This window comes from Vipera ursinii (genome assembly GCF_947247035.1).
Source record: "Vipera ursinii genome assembly, chromosome: 2".
Taxonomy (NCBI): Eukaryota; Metazoa; Chordata; class Lepidosauria; order Squamata; family Viperidae; genus Vipera; species Vipera ursinii.
Window position 1 is genome coordinate 152,058,272 of NC_139513.1, and position 15,887 is coordinate 152,074,158.

The following is a 15,887-nucleotide window of genomic DNA, read 5'->3' on the forward strand; positions in this document are numbered from 1 at the left end:
GCATGGCTCATTGAAAGAGGTACCAGAATCTTGCAACATTCACAAGCCATTTTGTTGTACTCCTTTTAATAGATTCACTAGCTTAGATGGACTATGAGCAAAGGGACAAAGCTAATCTTATGCAGATTTAGTCAGGAGGAAAAAAAACCGCTGAATAAAAAAACCTACCTTTCCAGATCAATAATATAGAGGTTTACAAAAAAGCAACATATCTAAGTGTATGTCAATCACAGAGTGGTTTTCACCATGGGATGCATTTAGAATTCTGGGAACATGATGTTGGCACTATGGCTATTGCCGGGGAGGTGAAGGGTGAATTTATATTCAAAAAAAGTAGATAGGTTATGGAGCCCCCCCGAAATATCATAAAACTAAATTGAGACTTATGGATATTACACTGAGGAGCTTAACATTACTGCAAGCTGGTGGGTCAGGCCAAACATGTCCCTGGGTGTACACATGCACACAAGTGACTCCTGCTCAAAGAGGAGCAGAGAATAGCTATCTATTCCTGCCACAAGGATCTGTTGAATCCAAAGTTTTCCTCAAAAGGTGCAGTGTGACATTATGGTGCAAGTTCTGTCCTTTGTGTACATGAATGCAATATCACGGCATAGCTACAAAGCGGCAAAGTTTGTGCCATGATGCTGCAATTCGTACGCCATCATTTCTACCACCATCCCGTCTTGCCAACCCCACTCAGTTCCTGTCATTCTCTCCCCTCTCCCTGTCGCTTGCATTTCTCCCATCAACAGGGCCTCTCACGCCTCGGGTCTGCTTCTATGCTTAGAGCAGGGGTCTCCAAACTTGGCTTCGCTGACTGAGGAATTCTGGGAGTTGAGGTCTAGGAGACTTCCAAGTTTCCAAGTTTGGAGACCCCTACCTTTCAGGAATCTACTATAATCAATGGTACAATTCCCACAAAGAGCCTGCAATCCTACCTAAATGGAAGAGCTGCAGATTTAGCCCTCTAAGGGCGGGGGGGGGGGAGAGAATAAAACCTAAAATTCTCCCACTGCAGCTGCCAGACAGCTGCTAATACAGGCAAGGCCCAAGGGGCTCTACGTTGAGTCATTTCAGCAAGGTGGCAGCAGCACTGGGGGAAAGTGGGATGGGAGAAAATCCCAGGATTCTCCCATAGTACCTCTGGGATATGTATTTGGGTTAGGACACGAAAGAAAGAGAGGGAGAATGCACATATAATCGTCTTCTCTGCATGGCAAGTCATTTCCGAAAGGAATCAAGTTAAAATCTGTCCAGGTTTTGTGCACAAAGTGAATTCTCTGGAAGCGTGGCAAAGAGAGCCCTTCCCACACATCCAAGTGCCTTAATCTCATCAATCAAGAGATTATTTAAGAAACAAAAGAAAGCGCTTACCATACTTGTCCAGGAAGAGAAACACAAAGGTATCAGCTATTGTTATGAGCACTCCACCCCACAAAGGGATTCTGTGGGAAGACAAAAAACAGATGAACAGGCTTCAGATTACTCTACACAGGTCAGAGTCTACCTAATTAGTCCTTCAATTTAAGACAGAGGTCACCAAGGATGCAGCCCAAATTTATCTCCGAGTACAAAAGGTGGACAAATCACTTATTTAAGGGCGAGGGGAGAGTCATTACAATCCAGAGAACAGAAAGCATCCTTAACCAGCAAACAAACTGGGCAGTTTGCTGGAAATTTATGGGGCAAAACGTTGCCCACTTCTAGCAACACAGGCAGAAAAGTGTCACATTTTGTGTAGTTTAGCTATTACCACTGGCTCTGTCAGAGTGGAGTCTGAGTCCTCCTATCATTTAGAAGACCAAACATTGTTTTAGGATGCATAGACAGCAAGCTGATTCCATTGTTTGTTGTCATACTTCAAAGGAAGCCATCTACCTGGGCTGCAGCCATCATCTCATAACTCTAAGCTCCGAAACAGAACTTTGCTAAAGCTTATTCAGAAAGGAATTGAAGTGATTATAGCTAGGTACACAAGGCAGCAGGAGACCCAACTGAGCTTTTAGGTACACTTGGCATCTGGCGAACCTTTTGCTTTTATTAACTGCACAATGACACCTGGAAGGGCTCCCCATTCAAAACATGGCCGCTATGAGGAATACAAACCAGTTGCAAAGGGCCGATTTCCCAGGATATCACTTGACCCCCCCCCCACTATAATTCCTCACGCCCAGCGGCTTCCTACCACTCCTGCTTTTCTTTGTCCCTTTCCAGAGCAATGGATGCACCTCTAAACAAATCACTAAGATGCAGCTGCCCGTTAAGTTTACTTTTTAAGAAATTTTGGAGAACAGAGGAACTTTGACATTTAAGATGCCACAGGTGCTATGCAGCACAGCAGCTTCTCTCTTTTTTTAAAAAAAAATGTAAATATTTTAAATAGATCTAAAAAGTAATATCGGGTAATGAGCATGATGGGTACCAAAAAGGTGTCTGGTGTATCTTTAGGTGCCATTTGATAGTGCTTATATCTAGAGGCCACATTGATACTACACTAAGCTATATCCTGATGTTACATATGACCTGCAAAAGAGTTCATGACTTTCTTCACGCCTTTAAGGAGGTGGTGCAGTCATGCATTGGAAGTCTGTCTATGACCCTCAGCCTAGGATAAGATGCTCATCCATGATATGCAATGAATGGAATTGACCAGAGTTTCAAGCAGCTTTATCAAGAGTTGAACATTGGACTTTGCATGTTATTTTGACATGGGACTATGGCTTTCTCACCAACCAATTACACAGGTAGTCCTCAACTTACGACAGTTCCTAATGACCATTCACAGTTCCAATGGCACCGAAAGAAGTGACTTAGGACCATTTCTCATACTTATGACTGTTGCAGCGTCCCCATGGTCCCCAGATCAAAATTCAGACGTTTGGCAACTGGTTCACGTTTATGACGGTTGCAGCATCCTGTGGTCAGGTGATCCCTGTGGTCAGGTGACCTCCTGACAAGCAAAGCCAATGGGGGAAGCCAGATTCACTGAACAATGGGTGTGACCAACTTAACAACTGCAGTGATTCAATTCACAACTGTGGCAAGAAAGGCCTGTAAAATGGGGCAAAACTCACTTAACAATTGTCTCGCTTAGCAACAGAAATTTGGGGCTCAGTTGTGGTTATAAGTCGAGCACTAGACTGTATTGGAAAGTGAGTACACAAAGACATTCTGAGGATACCTTTTTGATCAGGCTAGAGCTCCTTGTAATGCAAGGTACCACAGAATTACCAACCAGACCGAATCTGGAAGCTTGCAAGCAGGACAGGAGAACAATAACCCTCTCCTGTTCTTTCTCCCTGCTAGCAAATTGCATTTAAAACATACATGCTTCTTTTGAATTAGGTGTTAATAAAGTATCAAACAGCCCAATAGCCTAATTCTTCACGGACTAAACTAATTAAAATGAATGGCTATTAAACAGTGAATTTCATAATTTAATTGCATTCGGTCAAGACGCCTTTTGATTATTTCAAGTTACCCTGATTCAATGTTAGCGAATGCTTATATAAATACTCCTTGGGGTTTTTTGGGGAAAGACACAAGAAAAGGGCAAATAGAAAAAAAAAACCTGAAGGAACTGAGGCTAGTTTTGCTTAAATGTCACCTGCCTTGTTTGAGTCATTGAGCCGCCTTTTCATATTTGAAAAGCTCACTTTCAAATGTGACCTATCTGAAGGCTGTCAACGCTGCTCACATCGGATGTTCTTGCTTTGACAACATATGGAGATGCAGCCATTTTCCTTCTTATGTTTTACTTTTAGAATTAAGAGTTAGAATTAGATGATGGGGAGGGGAGGAGGAGGAATGTGCATGGGAGTTAGTTAGACATAACAATATTGTAACAGTGTGAGAGCCAAGGTTTTTTGAAATAAGAGATGCCTCGAAGTTCTTTGAAGAGTTTCATCTGTCGGAACCATGACACAGGCATTTAAAAAGTCTTGCCATTAAAGCGTGGTAAGCTATATATACCCCATGACTATGATGTAAATATTATCGGTGTCCAGTTGTCAAGGAATGCACTGACTGAGAAAACAATTCCTAGATTTGATATGGAGTTTTCTTGCTTGATTGTATCTCTGTGTGGTTTCAACTCATGACTAGCAGGATACTGCTAAAACCACAAAACACTCAAAGAATGAAATAGCTAACTTACTTCCCAACAGATAAGAGGTTAATGGCAATTGCTGAGCCAATGACTTCTTGCATATCCGATCCAATGATAGCCAGCTCTACCATCAGCCACAAGATAATTCGAGGAACCTAGGCAAAAAATCAAGAAGGTCATGCTTAAAAAGTGGAATCTTCTCCACCATACCCCACTCCACCCCAGGGAGTAACCAGGAGCTGCAGCGACTGGTTCCCTTCCAAAAACTCTTTGCAACAGTTCCGTATATATCTTTGACAAAACAGCAGTCTGCATCCATCCTGATAGTCCGCTGGGTGGATAAGTCAAACAACTGGAGGAAAGAAAGAAAGAGAGAGAGAGAGAGAGAGAGAGAGAGAGAGAGAGAGAGAGAGAGAGAGAGAGAGAGAAAGAAAGAAAGAAAGAAAGAAAGAAAGAAAGAAAGAAAGAAAGAAAGAAAATGGTGAGGCTCATTAAGTCTGCCTACTGCTTAATTTATTAAATTGTGCGTGAAAGGAAGCAGTATTTGCCCTGAACCTCTTGATAGTTTAGAATGGAAACGTTTTGTCCACCCTAGAGTTCCCTCAGTAATAAGTCGACAGAAAGAGACAGACTCTTCTTTTCAGTGTACAATAGCAGTGATACGCACACAATTACACTGAGTAGATAGTTGCAAAATATGATTCAAACCTTATTTTAATGATCTGGTCAAATTCTAGCTTACAATCTCCACAGTGATTCACAATACCCACAGCCTTCAGGAGCCATCCAAAAATTCCTTCTTCCTCCCCCACATGCATTGTGCAAAGAGAAAGAATCACCACAATCTAATTTTAGAAAGCAAACTCTCCTAGCAAAGAGAGGATTAAGCGTTTCCTGACCAGCAACCACCTACACGGAGGGCCGTGCCAGGAATCTGGCAACTCAAAACAGATACCCCAAAGAGATAGCTACGCAGCAGATGTAGGAGCTATACAAGACACACGATTATAGGCCAAGGGTTTGCTAGCAGGTGGCCCTAGTTCAAAATGTGTGTCAAAGACATCGAGCAGACTGCAAAAGGAGATTCTGGATTTGGCTGAATTTTTGCTAAGCCTTTTTCAATCCTCTCCTGGTATTACCTTCCTATGGTATTTCAGAGAGGGAAACCTAAGGAGGCCCAGGCTGCCACCTTTGTAACTCCCTTCTTGGGCCAAAAGTATCAGTCCTCCCAGAAACTGGCTCCTCCCATGTAATCCAGCAGTTTCTGATGAGGCCTTCATCCTGGTAAGGAGGAACTGTGTTGGAGCAGTTTCCTGACAACCTTAGTGCCTTAGTGAACGATAGAATGCACTATTTCCCTTAGGAAAAAGGTAATTATTACAATAAGAATTTAATCTGGATATCACCAGAGTTAAACCTGCTACTTACTAGTCAAATCTCCTTCAAGCTTAATATTTTTTTGCACAACACATGCTAAGGAGTAAGTGTGTTGATGGAACCCGTATCATTTGGATTATGGTTTGTTTAGATTCTGATTGATTACATCATGCAACACCCCCTAAGAGTTCAACTCAACCACTGCTAGCCCAGTGAGTTAGTCTAGACAGGAAGCACATTCAGATGGACTAGTTCTACTTTAATGTAAGATTACATTGACAAGATCTCGCACGTCTGAAGATTCTGAGCTGGAGTTAAGAGAGGAATCAGCCGAGAAACCTTACGTAGCCACAAGCAAACTAAGTTCCAATTTCCCCTTGAGTGCTGGTGGCCCTTATTTAACTTCAGCCAAGTACTTTCAATTGTGCTGTGATGGCCGCCATTTTTGACTAGATCCTACTTACTAAGAATATTCCAACACAGGGGTCTTCAGACTTGTCCACAAGTCGTAAAAGGGCCAGGTTTGAAGGCCCCAGTTGTAACATAACTCCAGGGAAGGGAAAGGCAAGCAATAGATTTTTGTCTGTTTTTAAAGATTTCTATGCTGTTTTCCTTCAGATGTGCCCGATCCAGGAAATGGATAATTGCCAAATCATCTATGAACATGCATACGTGCACACAGACCACCCAAAGTTAAAAACAATGGAGCAACCAAACAAGGGATAATTAATTCTGAAAGGGGGGTGGGGGAACCCTGGGTTTTGTAGGAGATTTCTCCATCTCTAAGCAACAGTTTTGCCAAAGCAGGCCCAAAAGCAATTTCATACCAAAGAAGATATCCTATAAGCCTGTCTACATCCAGGTTTTTAGGAGATTCATTTATCAGTAATTGAAATAATTATGGGAACAACATCAAACAAATACTGTAGATTAGTTTGAACAGGTAAGGCAGAAAGGGAGCATTTGCATACTAATTTGGAAACCAAAGTTTCTGACTCTTAAAGTGAAAGAACTATGCTTTTATCCAGTGATTAGATTTTTTTTCAGAAGACATCCACTGATTGTATTATTGATCTATTATTAAACACTCATTCCCCAATTCACAATAAGTGCTACACAGGAGAATGTCCATTGGAAGCAAAAACATTTCCTGAGGACCTGTGTGCAATGAATATTTGTACTCCAATCCAGCAAGTCAAGACCCTCCCCCTTTCAGAACCAGAGCCTTCTGGGCCACAAAACATCATATTCACCCATGTAAAATTTGAGTTTCTTCCTCCATTAATTTCCACTGAAGCAGGAAAATCATTTTGTACAGGTAGTCCTTGACTTACAACCGATCATTTAGTGACTGATCAAAGTAATGGCCTTGAAAAAAAGTATTTACAACCCAAATTTGAAGTTAGGACATCCACCTTCCCCCAGCCATGGTCACATGACCATATCTTGGATGCTCAACAACCAACCCCATTTATGGCTGTTTGCAGCACCCCATGGTCAAGATCACATGAAGTGTTAATACCACTTTACAACACCTTGGTAAGGCCACATTTGGAATACTGCATGCATTTTTGGTCACCACAATGGAAAAAAGATGTTGAGACTTAGAGTACAGAGAAGATGATCAGGGGACTCGAGGCTAAAACATATAAGGAACGGTTGCTGGAATTGGGTATGTCTAGTTATGAAGAGAAGGATGAGGGGTGACATGATGGCAGTGTTCCAATATCTAAGGGGTTGCCACAAAGATGAGGAGGTCAACCTATTCTCCAAAGCGCCTGGAGGCAGGACAAGAAGCAACAGATGGAAACTAACCAAAGAGAGAAGCAATCTAGAACTAAGGAGAAACTTCCTGACAGAACAATTAATCAGTGGAACAACCTGCCTCCAGAAGCTGTGAATGCTCCAACACTAGAGGTTTTTCAGACAACAATTTGTCTGAAATTGTATAAGGTTTCCTGCCTGAGGAGGGGGTTGGACTATAAGACCTCAAATGTCCCTTCCAACTATATTATTGTTATTGTTATTGTCACATGACTATAATTTATGACATTTTTGCCAGAAAGTGTTGTTTACATCTGGTAACAATGGGTTCACTTAATAATTCTGATGTTCACTGCTATGTTTGCTTTACAAATGCTGCATTTGCTTTACAGGCTACAAAAAATGGTCATAAAATCAGATACTGTCACATGATGATCCTCTTTAACAATTGTCATGTCTTACGACTGTAACTGCAGACTCAATTACGGGTCGCAACTCGAGGACTCCCTGTATTTGTGGAATAAAGGCAGACATGATTGTTGAAAGGGAAAAGCCACCCCATTAACTTCACTGAGGGGAAAGATGGCAGAAAAAAAATGGGTGGAATCCATGGATTGGAAACCTTCTCTATTTACAGGTCCCCAAGGTTTTTGTTTTATTTTTTGTATAGCTATCTCTTGTTCTATCCCTGGAGGCAACATCCTGCTTTTTCTCTGTTCCCTACCGAACTTTCTCCTTCTGCAGGGGTTCTTCTCTTTTCTTCTAATTAAAGTGAACTTTTCCCCTTATCCCACCTCCCTCCTGGCCTCCTCCCTCCAAAGCAAGATGGAGGACTTTGCATTTGTGTTGAGAGAGAGAATGACGCAATTTCTGTACTTTTGTTCTCTGGGATAATCCCTCTATCTCATTCCCTTTTTTATTCTGTTTGCTTACCCAGCTGTTTTTGCCAAGAACAAACAATTCCAATTTTGGAGACTTCACAATTATCCAGAATTAGTACCTTTCCCGGGACTTTTCTCTTCTTTCCGGGTTCCAGTCTTCATATATTTTTGCCTCTCTCCCTATTTATTTGTATGATCCTACAAATCAGGGGTGGGCAGCTATGGCCACTTTACGACCAGTGGACTTCAACTCCCAGAATTCCTGAGCCAGCATAGTTGGGTGTTGAAGTCCACAGGTCCTAAAGTTGCCTCAGCTAAGCTAGCTGAGGAATTCTGGGAAATGAAGTCCACAAGTCTTAAAGTTGCCAAAGTTGGGGACCTCTGCTATAGATCATGGAATAGCTGCACATCATGTTTTCCTAAGCCTACGGCTAAAACACAGGCATGACTGCTACCCAATTGTTGCTCCTCTCCACAAGTGTTTCCCACTATCAGGCTCCAATTTAGCACAGTTTGGCAACCAGACACTCACATTTGATTACAGATCTGTTCACCTAAAGAGAACCTGAAGCATGGCGAGAGGTCAGTTTGGTAATGGCTTCTTCTGATGTGACAAGAGTCACAGTCAGCCTCCGTGTCAGGCTAAGCTGACTTAAACAAACCATGGATAAGCCACTAGTAGTGCTGATTTGAGTGAAGAATTAGCAGTCGCAAGTCAACATGTTCAACACTTAACAAAGAACTTAGATAAATATGGTCTGCTGACTGGCCCTGGAAGCCCCCAATCCTTGAAAAAGAGGGCCCCTCTGTCGCCTGGGATGTTCATGCAGACACAGCCAGTTTACCCACCTTGGGATATTGTCGATTGCATACTTCTGCTAGATGAAGTCCTGTTACCACTCCCAGCCTTGCCGCCAGACGTTGTAAGAGCAAACCAATGACAGTAGCCAACAAGAGAACCCAGAGTAGCTGAAAAACATAAAAATAAACACAAAAAATGGAAATACAAAAAAGCAGCCAGGATGGCAATATTCTGGAAGATGAACAACAATCTAGGGGATTCTGCTAAGTAAACAATATCTGCATTTCTGGAGATATTTATCCAAGCCCTCTCACAATCAAAACCTGCCCCAGAGAACCATACTTTACCTCAGACATATTTTGAGCTTTCGTTCTGGAGAATTTCATGCTCAAATAAAGAACATTCCAAATAGGTGTTTGCTACATAAACATACATCTGTTTATGCAGAACTCTGGAAATTTGAAACATCTCAGAGAGATCCCTGGGCCTATTTTCTCCAAAGAAACCCATACTTGACTATGGAACTTTGCTGGTGGCAAAGACAGGTATTCTGCTAGATGTAACAATAAAACAAAATCTAGCCATTCTTTTTAAATGTGGGAAATCACAGGCGTTGCTTCCAGTAATCTAACCAGCCAACCATGAGGCAAATTTATTAGAAAAGCTAACAGTCAAATAGTAATGAGAATCACTGGGGTAAAAAAAATTGTTTTCATATTGTGAAACCCTAACATTTACAAAACAAAGTTTAAACATTTCAGATTCTTCCTGAGAAGAAGGTTCCTTGTCAGCAGTACCTTTACTAGCACGCTTAAGGTTTCTCTGTTAATTTAGAAATATTGTGGCAGATTTGCAGGAGTAATTGAAGTTCTATTTGTTCTGTCCCCAATTTTTATGATATGCCTCTAGATGTTAAGAGGTAACCCACAATGTACACATTCTGATGAATCAACCTAATGCATGGCAATTAATCTTCAATGTGAATCAGAAAATTCTCCTCTGTTGTACTTTATTGTCATTCCCTAACAATGCAAAATCCCATTTTCAAACATTTTCAATGTACAATTTAAAGAGCGTGTATAAAAAAATGTCTTTTGAAAAATGTTTGTTTTGATTGGTGACCTTGAATTGAATTGTTAGGGAATTCATCAGATCAATCTCTACAACAGGTTTTAAAGTGAAACGTTTTACAAAAAGACAGATTAGCTACTTACCTTAAATCCTGCAACTGCCCCAGATTGTAGATCTGATTCAATGTTACCTGGATCCAGGTAGGCAATGCTCATCAGGAAACCAGGCCCAGTGAAGGCCCATAGTTTTCGAAAACTGAACAATGGGTGCTTTATGAATAGAAATGGAGAAAGGCAGGGGAGGGGGGGGGAGATATTAAGCCTTTTCACACAAGAAATAAATAAATTCACACATTAACATCAACTGTTATGCTGTTAAGTATTTGTTATTATTTAAATGCAAGAAAACTGTTAATTCAAAGAGGCAAAGCATGCTATTTGGCATGGTGTTGTCAATTTACATATGGCATGGTGTTGTCAATTTACTTTCATAATAAATTACACTAGGTCTTGCAAAGTCAGTTCTAGGAAAGCCTTATATTTTTTTGTAAACTTTGATGTGGAAGATCAGTTAGCAACTTTTAAGACAACTCAAGTACTTTGCAAAGGATCAGTTTTCAATTTTTAACAACTCCATTTTTAATAATTGTTTAAATTATTTCCTCATCTCTATCCTAAATTCTACTGCTCAAATAAAAAAGCCTGAGATAATAAAAAAAGAATTTGTGCTTGTATACATTATGAGACCTACTCAATACTCAGTGTAATGTAATGTAATGTAATGTAATGTAATGTAATGTAATGTAATGTAATAATATAATATAATATAATATAATATAATATAATATAATATAATATAATATAATATAATATAATATAATATAATATAATATAATATAATAATATAATAAATATAATATAATATAATATAAAAAGCTAGAGAGTAAAAAAAAATTCTTTGTCCTTAGCTTGCATATTCCTTAAATATAATTCTTATTTAGAATTCCAAAATAAAAGCCTTTAGTAACAGAAGGTCCTTAAAGTCAGGACGATCCATGGATGATGGAATCTTTTCAAGAAACAAAATGTACAAAAATGACTATGGGTGCAACTATTCATTTAAGAAATTAAAGGCAGTAGCTGTTTTCTTCACAGAGGATTATTGTTTCCTCCGTATACTCAGTCAATAATTACAATGGCTAGTAAAATATCACTCTCATTCCATCATCTCCCATCCTTGACCAGCATTAGGAAGAAGCAAAGAAGTATTGTATTTGAGATCAAATGTATTCCATGCCAGGAAGAGCACAGGAAAGAGAAGCACAGATTTTTAAATACTTTTTAATCATTAACTGAAGCAATTTATTGCTTAGAGCAGCTTTCTCCTCTCTGGATACTTCCACATGTTTTAGAATATAACTTTCACTCACTCCAAATGACGTAGTCAGAGGTTAGGGCTGATGAAAATTAGAGTTAAAAGCACTTAGAGGGAGACTGATTGAGCACAATACTTAAAGAAGGCTCAGTCCCCACCAATCCCTGAGTTGCTGCATCTATTACTGACTTAAAACAAGAAGAAAGCAACTCCAGAAAAAGTGACTCATCCAGACACACAACAGGCAATCAAGAGACCAAGTTAATTCTCTTGAATCTTCAGAAACATCAAAATGTTCCACTAATAGTTTTTGACAACATATAGTGAACCTGAGCATAAACTAAGCATACCTTAAGCAAGTGTTACTGTGACCAGTAATTCTTCACACTACTACCCTTTCTGTGACGCAATAAAATACCAGGGAAATTATCACCTATGGCACAGGTCGGCAACCTGCGGCTCTCTTGCGGCTCCCAGCCGCCCGGTGCGCGCGCACCTCTTCCAACGGGCAGTGGTGCGCGCGCACCTCTCCAAATGGAGAGTGGCACCGCCCGTTTGGAGAGGTGCACGCGCACCTCCCCGAACGACCGGAGTTGCACGCGCACCTCCCCAAACCTTTGGGGAGGTGCGCGCGTACCTCCGCGCGAACGGGCAGCGGTGCCGCTCTTTCAGGAAGCTGCCGCTTTCGGCAGCTTCCTGAAAGAGCGGCGCCGCTGCCCCTTCGCTTTCGCAGCTTCCTGAAAGAGCGGCGCTGCTGCCCCTTCGCACGGAGGTACGCGCGCACCTCCCCAAAAGTTTGGGGAGGTGCGCGCGCAACTCCGGTCGTTCGGAGAACGGGCAGCGGTGCCGCTCTTTCAGGAAGCTGCCGCTTTCGGCAGCTTCCTGAAAGAGCGGCGCCGCTGACCCTTCGCTTTCGGCAGCTTCCTGAAAGAGCGGCGCTGCTGCCCCTTCGCACGGAGGTACGCGCGCACCTCCCCAAAGGTTTGGGGAGGTGCGCGCGCAACTCCGGTCGTTCGGAGAGGTGCGCGCGCACCTCTCGGAATGGGCAGGGGCGCCGCTCTTTGCGGAAGCTGCCGCGGCCCGTTTGCTAAGCTGCCGCTTTCGGCAGCTTCACAGACGGGCCGCGGCGGGCTTCCTGAAAGAGCGGCACCGCTGCCCATTCGCGCGGAGGTACGCGCGCACCTCCGTTCGTTCGGAGAGGTGCGCGCGCACCTCTCGGAATGGGCAGGGGCGCCGCTCTTTGCGGAAGCTGCCACGGCCCGTCTGCAAAGCTGCCGAAAGCGGCAGCTTTGCAGACGGGCCGTCGCCATCGGGCAACCGGGAACCGGTTCCATCTCATTTTTTTAAAAATGGCAGCCGCGTGCGTCCGCGCATGCGCAAAAAACCTTTTTGCGCATGCGCGTGCATGGACACACGCACGCGGCTCCCTCTTTTTTTAATTTGTGATGGAACCGGTTCCCAGTGGCTCTTTTTCTTTTTTAGGTTGCCGACCCCTGACCTATGGTAACCCCACCATCACTCTTATACCCATACTAACCTTTTCATCTTCTGGTATAGGTATTTTCTGATCAAAGTAGGTGGTAAATTCATCTGCAGAGTCTGAGACCTGTGGCGTCACTGGGTTGCTGTAAATGGTACTAACACCATCCCCAGAGGTATCTTCTGCACAGCAAGAAAAGATTGATGTGATGAGGAAAGTGGAGAAGTAGGAAGAGCAGAAGAGCAGCAAGATAGATGTAATTAATATACAGAGAAGTGCATCATGTTATGCTTCATCCACTGGGGGAAAAAAATCTCATGCCATCTGAAAATGTTATCCATTATAGCATGGAACCAATAAATTTGCAGGGAGCCAGGTAGGGGCAAGATGATCTAATAATCTATATCTCCACAATGAACTTAAAATTAACAAAAGTAGAACTAGCTGTTCCTTGAGCACGGTAACTGAACACACACACACACACACACACACACACACACACACACAAACTCGCTGTCATTTATGCAAAGGTATATGGAGATTCTCAGTCATCCATGTCATGGTTGTATCATTCACAATTACGCAAAGGTATTTAATCCTTAACTACATAAATAAAACAAAACAGAAAACTGAAATTTGATTCAAAGAGACACATGCAGTTAGATAGGAATGCCTGCATCTATACAGCATGCATGCTCTTTCCCAGAACTGCAACTAAACACAGACCACTTGATAGCTACTCCAATCCCCAGGCGTAACTCTTACATGATACCCATTCATCATCTAAGATCCTGCAGGATCAGCAGAAAAGGGAGAAAGAGACGCCCTAGTATCCGCTGGCTGGACAGTATAAAAGATGACACTGGGATGACCATGGTGGATCTGAAGGAGGCAGTGTGAGACAGTGGCGGCACGGAGAGCGTTGATCCATACAGTGGCCAAGGACTGGACATGGCCGAATGGCTGACGACCATGATGGTCCAGACTGATGGAAGTGTTAGGACTGACAAAGAGCCTCTAGCTTTGACAGAAAGGGAATTCTGTAAATTTATATGGCTGATTTTCTGCTGTGGCTTATAGAGTTTTCTTGGAATTAAAACTCTATGCACATTTTCTATATTGCCAGTTGTACCCTAAAGCCTAAAGGCTGCTTTTTGAATGTTCATTTGATTACAATGGCAATTGGACCACTTCTGCCTCTCCCCCTGCAAGCTGTAGAATTCTGGGATAAGAATGTTTCTTCCCCCCCCAACCCCAATCTATGTAGCATTTGCTCTCCTCCCTACTTAACTATCACACAACCGAAGCCACCGCCTCCCTTTCTTTATCTGTTTGTTTGAGAAATTATATGTTTGACTGAACATCTACAGGGTGGGAATCTGGGCATTCTTAATAATCTCACCTTGCAGACATGCAATCATACTCTGTTTATGTCTGCTTATTTTGATATGCTCAACTGTAACCCTACAGCTGCCAACTCATTTTTTTCTCCCAAACCTACCTGTATTTTATTCAGTCATGAAAGAGTTTCTGATCTTCTTATTTCCCTACCTACAACTCAGTGGCTCCTCACTTCTGGGACCCAAACGCTGGACTGGGCTGATCTTCAGATCTATTCATTGAAATACATACATTTACCTTGTTAGTGGGCTCTGTAGCTATATTTTCCCCTAAACTTAGATCAACGGTTTAATCTGGACATTCTATTAAAACCACATCTTGATTTATTTTTTTATTTTTTTTTTGGGGGGGGGGGGAGAAGCATTGGGAATAAATTAAATCTCTTCCATCACCCTAGCAAGAAATAGATCAAAGGTTTATAAGGACATCACATTCCACAGAAGGCATTCACAATACCCTGCACTTCTCCTCAAAATAGCAAAATAACCCAGCCGCAAGGAAGACAGTAGGTCTGCAGAGTTTTGCAACACAGACAATAATTTTATACTACCACCTCCCCTGTAGGAAAGCAGGCTGCAACTGTACTCACTCTTGTATTCAAGCTTGTATTCTCCACGGGGCATTATACCTCAGCTCTGCTTCCAGAGATTAAAAAAAAACAGACTGACACCTGCCTCCTCAGGATGACCAATTTATAGCTAGAAACAGGAGCGGTAAAGAGAGAGATACGGGGACAGTGGCTGTTTTGTTGACTGAGACCATGAACTTGGGTTTCTCCTCCTACGTCTCTATTCACTCCGCCTTCCAAGGAACAGGATATGCTACACGAGAAATTTAATGCAACAGCCACCCTGTGTTATGAAAAAGCACTAATCAAACAGCTAAGCTCACCTTGCTCAGCTAGTTAACCAAGGCTGAAAAAGTCTAAGGAAAAGTAGGCAGCACGCAACTCGAACCTATTGCCAGCAATTTCCCCGAAGCTGCACAGTAAATAATAAGCAACTTGGCCCAAGAGGTAAGCTCCAGCAAGACTTTTGGCAGGCAGTGATGTAATGGAATGTCCTCTCTTAAGATGGTATCTGTTAACTGCAGATCAGCAAGGTAAATAGTCTGTTCTACCAGGAAATAATAGAATGGTTTCTATTCATAACCTACTGGAGGAAGATGATTAGCAATCTTATGCAGAACTACAATGAGAGAGCAGGACATTTCAGCTGGAGGATTTAAATCGGGAATTTCCCAGATGTAGGCTTCATTCTGCACTAGGTGAACGTACAGGTTCAAAAGGATTTAGCCCCAAATGGTGCTCTACTTTAGGTAGCATTCCAAAATGCTCAGGAAACTGTATATGATTTTTTGGGGGGGATCTCTTCTGGGTTTGTTTTTTTTGTTTTACTCAGGCCAAACCAATGACCTCTGAACACCCCCAGATTTACTTCTGGAAGTCCATCAGGATCTCCCTTTTATCAAACAAGCCACTTTTTATACACTTACATTTCCCTCTTGGCAATACCAGGACGACCTGAAATTGCACAAACTCTTGTTCGTATCAGAAAAAGGGGCAAAGTTAAGAGCCACACAGGGATCACATCCCAAGGCTGGTCTACTCCAGTATTCTGATCCCTC

At 42.2% G+C, this 15,887-nt stretch overlaps 1 protein-coding gene across 7 annotated transcripts in view; it reads right to left on the minus strand.

Moving 5' to 3' along the window:
* The window catches only part of SLC11A2 (solute carrier family 11 member 2), a 63,575-nt gene that overhangs the window by 29,217 nt on the left and 18,471 nt on the right, over positions 1-15,887 (minus strand). For 4 of the 7 annotated variants that reach the window (XM_083353050.1, XM_083353048.1, XM_083353051.1 and 1 more), the window contains 5 exons: positions 12,918-13,042; positions 10,150-10,275; positions 8,983-9,102; positions 4,160-4,266; positions 1,378-1,448 (listed from right to left, as the gene is read on the minus strand). In XM_083353050.1, coding sequence (XP_083209176.1) covers positions 1,378-1,448; positions 4,160-4,266; positions 8,983-9,102; positions 10,150-10,275; positions 12,918-13,042 — 549 coding nt within the window. Of the gene's footprint in view, positions 1-1,377; positions 1,449-4,159; positions 4,267-8,982; positions 9,103-10,149; positions 10,276-12,917; positions 13,043-14,361; positions 14,473-14,850; positions 15,004-15,887 lie in introns of those variants that run through there. The other 3 variants (XM_083353054.1, XM_083353052.1, XM_083353053.1) reach the window with 3 other exon arrangements.